This window comes from Fundulus heteroclitus, chromosome 20 (genome assembly GCF_011125445.2).
Source record: "Fundulus heteroclitus isolate FHET01 chromosome 20, MU-UCD_Fhet_4.1, whole genome shotgun sequence".
Classification (NCBI taxonomy): Eukaryota; Metazoa; Chordata; class Actinopteri; order Cyprinodontiformes; family Fundulidae; genus Fundulus; species Fundulus heteroclitus.
The window spans coordinates 26,951,885-26,960,847 of record NC_046380.1 but is presented as its reverse complement, the minus strand read 5'-3'; the positions used below and the strand labels follow the sequence as shown (position 1 = coordinate 26,960,847).

General features: G+C 41.2%; 1 protein-coding gene across 9 annotated transcripts; it reads right to left on the bottom strand.

Annotated features, from left to right (window-relative positions):
* Positions 1-3,726: 3,726 nt before the first annotated feature.
* zgc:113184 lies at positions 3,727-8,605 on the bottom strand. 9 transcript variants are annotated; one of them, XM_021307869.2, is made up of 6 exons: positions 8,422-8,566; positions 8,186-8,325; positions 7,641-7,719; positions 5,656-5,787; positions 5,240-5,583; positions 3,727-5,160 (listed from the first exon to the last, which is right to left on the bottom strand). In XM_021307869.2, exons 4-6 carry the CDS (start codon positions 5,765-5,767, stop codon positions 4,999-5,001), a joined length of 618 nt encoding a protein of 205 aa, XP_021163544.2. In that variant the 5' UTR covers positions 5,768-5,787; positions 7,641-7,719; positions 8,186-8,325; positions 8,422-8,566; the 3' UTR covers positions 3,727-4,998. The 9 variants fall into 9 exon arrangements, with proteins under 9 accessions (XP_021163544.2, XP_021163543.2, XP_012736618.2 ...); XM_021307868.2 differs by having other exon boundaries at positions 5,656-5,784; positions 8,422-8,561; XM_012881164.3 differs by having other exon boundaries at positions 5,656-5,784; positions 8,186-8,251; positions 8,422-8,561.
* Between the last annotated feature and the right edge of the window lie 358 nt (positions 8,606-8,963).

Genomic DNA, 8,963 nt, shown 5'->3' with positions numbered 1-8,963 from the left:
TGCGCTGATGTTTGCGGTTGTAACGTATCAGAATGTGAAGATGTTTAAAGGGGATGCATACTTTTGTCGAGGCTAAAAAGAGTTTCTTATTTAGGAGGTGTTGAGTTGGATTTTAAAAAGCGTGTGGATTAGACTAGACAATCCTTCAGATTTGACTTGTGTGTGCGTTATACTCATTACTTTCTGTTGCACAAATGGCCGACATGGTGTTTTGACAAATCCCTTGAATTTTACCTTGCCCACCATGATGAAAATGTTTGTTTTCTTAATCGAGTTGCTAAAACTATAACACTGAGGCTTGGACCGGCATTGTCAAGCTCAAAGGTGGGGGGGGGTTTCACTCCGACTTTGGCTTTTGTCCCATTTAGAGTATATTGTGGTCCACTAAAGGTACCGTTGTACAGTTGTTGAGAACACTGCGTTTAAAACTACATTGAAAGCCTCTTCATTTAAAAAGCTGTTTGACGCAACTCTTCAGGGTGATCTTACAGCCAATTAGTTGTGGCTTTAAGATTTTTCTGCCGTCTTAGACAAAAAAAAAATATCGATCCTTGTGAGTTTGTCTTTTAGAGTCTGATTTTTGTTGTTGTTCAATTTATTTTTAGAAGAACTCAGAGGTTGGGCGAGACTAACTTATGGTACTTTCTTTTGATGCAGCAGCTTCTTTAAAATCCATCCCCCATTTGGCCTCAGTAGCAGAGTTTAGATGTTGAGTTAGTTAGCTTATGTTGACGGTTAAACATATGAAAACATTTTGTAGACTAATTACAGACTTATCAGTGAGCTAGCGTAGCTACTGTGCATCGTTGACACCTACTTGTCTCCTTAGCGTTAGTATCCTCCTCCGTGTATGTTGCGAGACAGATAATTTATTTTGTTATAATCCAAATAAATGTCACTTTAATGATTTAACTCGATGTGGTGATTCTTTCAACAACGGGTGACTTTTTTTCCTCCCCAGCCTTGATGTGTGGAAAAGGCAGCAGAAGCTGCGTGAAACAGCCGGCGACACTTCTGCTGTTGCCTTGTTTTGTTGCGCTGACGCTCGGATGCTGCCGTGACTCACCGGCGCCGCGCACGTCTTCCACGCAGACGCCGGACGGCAGAACGACACTCCAGAGCCAGACGAATTCTGCTGGAGGATTTTAAACCACTGCTGGCCTTTTGCTCATCCACGCTGAAACGCCGCACATAAAAGAACTTGAATCAAATGAATATTTTCCCCCACGGATTCTCTTTAATATCATACAAAGCTTTTTTTTTTCTGTGCACAGCACATGCACACTTTGGATTTGAGTTTTCATCTACATGACCTATTTTTCAACCCACATCTTTTAAAACAGATTTGCTGGACAATTTATTTAGATAAAATAACTGTGAATAACCACACTTTTTTGGCTCGGCTTCAGTTGATCACTCCCAGACCTTTAGCATCAGGAAATCACCTAAAATAGATCTTACCTGACAACATGAATCAGACTAAATAATCCTAAAAAGGTGACCCATCATTTTCAGATCCAATTAAATTTGAGAATGGATGAGGAAAAAGGCACTGGCCTCTGTCTCTTTTGAGCGTGCAAAGCCATTTTTATGACTTTGGGACTGCAGAAAACCACTTTGAGAGCCATCATCTACAAATGGAGAAAAGATTAAACTGCGGGGGGAACCTTCTATGGGTGGTCGACTCACCAAAATAACTTCAAGAGCTCTACATCGGCTCATCCAGGAGGTCAAAACAGAAACAAGAACCACACCTGGAGCACTGTGGGCCTTGCTTCCCCCGGTTAATGTCAGAGCATGAATTGAATCAAGAGATATACAAACCAAAACCCCTGCAGAAGAAAAGAAAAACACACAATTGCCATTCACCAAAAACATATTCTGACTTCTGCAGAAATATTCTGTGGACTGACGAGACAAAACGGGAACTTATTGGAACGTGTAAGTGAACAAGTGAAGGTTTACAGCTTGTGTAAAACTAACAACATGCCGACAATCAAACGAGGAAGTCGTGATGTGATAATCTGGAGCTGCTTTGCCGCTGTGGACCGTCATTGAAGGAAACAAGAATAAAACACCCAGCATTAGTTCATGGCCTTACATTAAAGCGCATATGCAGTAATGATCACCAATAGGTCCACCAATGAATGGCTAATAGACGTGTCCTAGTCAAAGTCCGGACTTAAATCTCATAGTGACTGTGACCAACACTCTGCACCAACTTTCTTCTCCCACTGTAGAAATTTTAGTTAAAACGCTGATAAATTCAAATTAAACTGCAATGCTGTGAAACATGCAGACATCATGTGGCTTTTGTTTTGTCGCGTAATAAAGATCACTCCTAGGAAATATAATGAGCTCATTCTTCGGGTTGGCTTATAAATGTCTCCGTCTTTACAGCTTTGATGTTCGTTTAACAGCAAACACTGTGAAACGAGAAATATCTTTTGATGTCGAACACACTAAAGAAACTATGTGCAACATCTAAAGTCTGATTATAACATCAATCTGGCAACAAAAAGGAGCCGTTATCATCATTCAGCTGTCAGTGCTGCTTATTAGGGAGTTTAATCTTTCACGTCTATTTTTAGTTCCTGTTCTTTCCTCGGTAACAGTGTGGAGCAGCAGACAGCTGATCTGATGACAAGCAGCACAACAAGGACAGTTGAAGTGAGCACAGCATGAATTTCCATTTTTGGGTTTCCAGATCTTTTTTAACATTTTGAGAATTATTTATTAAAGCAGTGAAAATAGAAAAATCTATTGTAGCACTACTGCTGCAGCTACTTTATTAGGTAGTGGCCTCTGCGGGACCATTTTAAAGAAAACAAATATACACTGCTAAAAAACTAATTAAGGGAACATGTCTGACACACATCTCATCTTACCTGGGAGAAATCCTGCTGGATATCTATGCGGATATGGAATGGGTCATGTGTTAGGAGCAAAAAGATGCCACATCACATGTCATGTGATCATATTAAGCCCCCAGAGGACGCACTATTAAGTGACAGAGAAAGGCAAACTAAAAAAAAGGGCTGCACCAGGCTTGCCCAGTTTGCTAAGGCTCCAAGTGAAACTCAGTAGTTTGGATGGCCACCAGGTGAATGTTTGACCGACACCATCGGATGGTGTCCTGGAGTATCTCCTCTCAGATGCTGGCCAGGACATTACTGAGCTTCTGGACAGTCTGGGGTTGAAACTGGTGCCGTCGGACGGACCCAGAGATGTTCTGGTGGATTTAGATCAGCGGAGCGTGGAGGCCGGTCAGTGGTATCAATTCCTTGATCCTTCAGGAACCGCGTGGACACTCTTGCCACACGAGGCCAGCATCACGATGCACCAGGAGGAACCTGGGACCCCCTGCACCAGGGAAGGGTCTAACGATGGGGTCTAAGGATTTCATTGATATCGTTGTTTATCGTGAATCCCTCCATCGACATGCCTCCCCAGACCGAAGCTGACTCACCGCCACGCTGACCACCCTGAACAACGTTGCAGGCAGCATAACGTTCACCGCAGCTTCTCCACACCCTTACATGTCTGTCACGTGAGCTCAGAGCTAACCCGCTCTCCTGTGTGAAAAGAACAGGGCTCCAGCACCGAGCCTGCCAATCCTGGTTAGCACCTTTTGTGTCTGATCCTGTTAAAGGATTACCCAAAATCCAGCTTTTGAAATTAAACGTCCAGATGATTACAAATTAAATTTATTGCAACTTTGTGTTATTTTTTTTTTAGTTTGCATAATAATTTCGAGATCCGTGAAAACCAAAGCAGTCCTTAAAAGATAGATTGCTTTTAAATTCCAGATGCTTGTAAAATAATTCATCCGTTCTCCGGGGAGCCACCTCCTGGCGAAGGAGCTGAATGAACCTGACCGGGTTTAGGTGAACCTTGTTATCGATGCAGATGATTTGGGCTCATCTGCAAATGGCTGGCATGGCAAAGTGATAAGAGAAATTCCCGGAAATGATTTGTGAACAAAACTCCTTGCATCTTTGTTGCATTCAAAATGTATTTACACAAACATGGTCAAGGACAAATAAATCCCTGGGTGAGAAACTTTAAAAAAAAAAGAAAAACATTCACATTTAGCTAAGGCTTTAAAACCGTCTCCTATTCATTTCTCAATAAAGACACAAAATGTCACCCTCTCTCATCAGTTTACAATCAACTGAGGATTTTACACAAATAAAGAGCACCCCATGATACACTTCCCAGAGGCTTTTTCCCCCGGAGAGCTGTACATGCAGCATCACAGCACAAGTCAAATGTCAGTAAAGGAAGAACTACAGGGCCGTGAAAAAGTGTTTCCCCCCTTACAGATGTTCTCCCTCTTTGCTTATTTGTCAAAGTTAAATGTTTTGGATCATCGGACAACTTTCAATATCAGATAAAGATAACCTCACAGAATACAAAATACAGCATTCTAATTATGATTTCATATAGCTCAGGGAAAATAATAAACATAATCAAACAGGCTGAGAAAAGCTTTAGAAGTTGTCCCTGGTTGTTTTGTGACTTCCTGAAGTTGTCAATGTGCTCTTCTGGGAAGGTTCGCCGCCGTTAATGTGTCCTTATACTCTAGACAATGGTTCACAGGAATCCCAAAGCCTTAGAAATTGATTTAGCAACCCTTCCCAGACTGATAGATATCAAGTTCTTTAGGTCAGAGCAGGACGTGTTGCTTTTTGACATTCTTTAGCGTACCTCATGCTGTGAGACAGCTTTAAGGGATTTATTAACTCTACAGGTCTGGGAGAAATCAGACCAAGCCTTAGCTCATGAAATTGAGCCAAAATAGTGGTTAATCACAGTTAATTCATGATATAACAACAGGGCAAATACTTTTTCCACACATTTTCCCGTAGATAAATGATATCATTTAAAAACAGCTTGCTACATTTTTGCTCAGGTTATCATTCTCTGACGTTAAAGCTAGTTTAATGATCTAAAACGTGCAAGTGGGGCAAATACTTTTTCGTAACAACGTTTGGTTTATGCAACATGGGTACAAAGGTGTCGCAGGTATTCTCCTCGCGTTGTCGAGTCTCTGGGAAAAACCGCCTGGCAGAACTCACAAACGTGTGATTGCAGCGCCGCGTCGGACATCATGCCGCCGACGGACAGGTTCAGGAGGCCTCCGTCAGCCATCGGCATCTGGCGAGAGGCGAAACCGAGGACAAAGGTTGAAAAGGACACAATCAAACTGGAAACATCCGGACCAAAAGACACTCACCATTGCCGTGTGTAGAGCTCTGTCTCTGCCAAGATCATTTTGTTCTGAGGGCTTAGATCTGGGAGAAGAAGCTACGTTGTATTTGGAGGAATCCAGATTAAACATGAACGGGTTCAACATCTCCGTCTTCTCGCCCGGCTTTCTCTGCCAAGGCATGTCCATGCTGAGCTTCGCCATGCCTTCAGCAAGGATACCAGCAGCACAGCCAGCATTCGGCTGGTCCTGCGCCGGGTCTGGTCCTGCAGACGACAGTGGCTGAGGCTTCTCGTACAGACACGCAGGGATCTCATGGGAGCACTGGACAGGGAGGGAAATCAGATCGCCTACTTCAGGAGCGGAGACACCTGGATAAACATGATCGTTTACGGGTTACCTTTGGTGACTGGGTTCATTAGCTTTAAAATTCAAATGCATACCTTGCTGTTTCTGCAGAACTGTCGTGAGCTGGTGAAGCAGAGCTGCCTGTCTGAGGCACAATGACCGGAGGCAAAGAAACTGCTGATAAAGTTCTCTGTACGCTTCCTCCATCCCGCCTCCAATGGGCTCTGCTGACAGTAAACATCACAGGGTCAGTTACACTTGTAAAAAACACAACGATACACAGGAAGCCCAGGCAGAGTCGTCTGTGTGCAGTTAAATCTCAGTATAAATACAGCTGTCTTGTGAAGCTCTTGGAGGAACATTAGTGAGCAACGAGCATCATAAGGTCAGGGATGAAGCTCTTGAGAACTTTAAAGCAGGGTTGGGTTATAACAAAGCTCTGATCATCTCACAGAGAGCCATTCTGTTACAGCACAACTGGAAATTAGGGATGGGCCACAGGGATTTCAAATGTTATCCCAATATTTGGTGATATCAATCAGACAGCTGCAGCTGATTCAGAACGCTGCTGCTCGCGTCCCCACTAAGACTAAGAAAGTAGAGCACATCACCCCAGTTCTAAAGTCCTTACACTGGCTCCCTGTATCTCAGAGAATAGACTTTAACATACTTCTGTTAGTTTATAAATCACTGAATGGCTTAGCACCAAAATACATTATAGACCTGTTGTTGCTGTATCAACCCTCCAGACCACTCAGATCTTCTGGTTCTGGTCTACTCTGCATACCCAGAACCAGAGCCAAACATGGAGAAGCAGCATTTAGTTCCTATGCTCCACAAATCTGCAAATCAGCCGAAACACTGATTTCCATTAACTCAAGACTGAAAACCCACCGGTTTAGAGTTGCTTTTGACCTTTAATAACAGGAACATTGACGACATATTTTATGTGCATTGATGTTTTCACTTGATACAATTTAATGTTTGTTACTGGTCTCACAACCAGTGACTGTTTCGATGTGTTTAATGTTTTTATGTTTTCATGATGTAAAGCACTTTGAACTGCCTTGCTGCTGAAATGTGCTGTAAAAATAAACTTCACTTTGATATTTACTGAGCTAATGACAAAAGCGATGATAAGTAAAATCTACAGTTTCAAATATATTAAGATTTACTGATGGTCTTATGAAATAGTGGAAAAAGTTGTAAACATAACCATTTTAACCCTGCCGTTAGTTTATTGTGGTTTGTAACCAGTATCAGTTTGGATTTATTACAATCCCCTAAATCATAATTCTTATTACAATTTAAAAGGAAAATCCTGATAACTCTACAATGAATGCCCAATGCTGCAGCAAACCTACCTAGACACACACACATTTTCCTAAACTGACCACTACCTGGCAATCTCTGCAACTCTGGAGGAGCTAGAGAGACCCTCAACTCAGGTGGGACAATCTGTTGACAGAACAGCTGCCTTTCTGAAACAAGGGCTGAGAAAGACCTCATTGAAAGAAAGCCATAACAAATCTCTGCTGCAGCTGTTGCTTTTTTTCAGCAGATAACAATAAGGCTGAAAGTTAAAAAAAAAAATCTGTTTATAGTTAATAGCACTAAAAAGTACTAACCGCTAATTTAAGATGCTAAAGAAAGCTTAAAATTTCAACAACATGATTGTCTTATGTTTGCTATAAAATAAAAGCAATGCAAATAGGCTGAAACAGTTATCTGCTGGTCAAAGCTTTGACAGAACCTGAGGTCGCAAATCGTCCCGAAACATTCGGAATGCTTTCAATACATTATTTGAAATTCATGCAAACTCTGGCCTTTCAACAACAATTTAAGCACCCAAACATCACTGATTAAATAAACCATGCTCTGCTGATATTTTGCTTAGGTTTTCTAGAAGAGTATGAAGTTATAATCACTAGTCTATTAGCATGTTGCGTATTGGTTCACTTACCGCTCGAGTGACAGGCCGTCCCTACAAAGGCTACAATCAGGCCTCAAAGTCATTCACACTTCCTGTTACTTTCAGAAAACAATTAAAAGACTGATTATAAACCTAAAGGCCAATTACCTAGCTAAATCTGCAGGTGGTTCATGGATCTCAGATCCAGTCTTCAAACTGAGCCGATCCAAGACCGTTTCTTCTTATGCTGAAAAGTAATAGCAAAGCTCATTTAAAACAACTGCACAAAGTTGCATTAAAGGAAGTAGCTTCTGAAAAGAGAGAAGTGAAACTCTTTTAGCAGCAAAAAAAGCAAATGCACCATTTGGGCTTGAACACAGCAGTCTGCGAAACAGAAGTGTGCAGTGACCTTTTTCAACAGTAAGAAGAAAAGCAATGTCGTTTCCAGCTGAATCCAATGTAAAATAAGAAAAACAAATGCCTGAATTTTTGGTACTCCCATAAAAACTAGCAGGATAGCAATGATTGTTAAGAGAAGAAAGAACAAACTCAACTTTCATGTTTCAGAAAAGACAAGAAAGGAAAGTCCTCCCTCCACACAGACACACAGTCATTGAAATTTTCTAAATTCCTCTGCAGTTTGTTATTGCTTCACTTCTTAAAGTCGTCGCCATTGCTGAAAGAGCCACTAGAAAATGAAATGAAAATCCTACCTGATCAAAATAAAAGCTCCACTTCTGCTCCGGTGTTATTTTCTTCTGCACTTCCTCAAGGCTTACCTTCAGATGACAGAAAAACCACAGCAGGTTGTGAACCTAGTTTCGAGAACCGCTCTGATCGTTTCTCGGTCTCTCTAAACCAAAGCACAAAACAAACTCTTTCTAAACTCTGACTCTTTCTAAAGGACAAGTTCTGTGAGTAAAAATCAGACTTTTTAACCCGAACTTACAGTTTTCCCAGCATAAGAACGGTGACGAATCGTCGGGCTGAAGGAGCAGATCCGCATATTTTTCCAGACCCATGACGTCACCACGCACGTCAGACAGGTGAACTAGGCAAATAACTTCCTATAAGGTTGCCTTCAAAATAAAACTCAACTTCTTTATGTGCGTAAAACCCGCTCCAGGAAATAGTCGCGACTTCCCTTTCTGACGCAAACTACGGTGTGATCTGATACTGAATGGAAATCGCTAAAATTACTGCTATACAGGACAGCTTTTTTTGTTTGTTTATTTATTTAAATATTTTTTTATTAGCAAAATTTTTTTTTGTTTTTTACTTATATTACAAAAAAAAAATTATTATTTTGGGATGCTGAGAGGAAAAATTTCTCACAATGTTACATCTGATCAGCTGGCACAAGAAGGAAAAATACAATTGTGTAAAAGCAAAGCAATAAAATCACTGTTTGAACCTATACTAAGTTTCATGGACAATGATTTAAGTCAATAGTTTGACATGTTATTTCTCAATTTTTTGTGTCTCCCAACA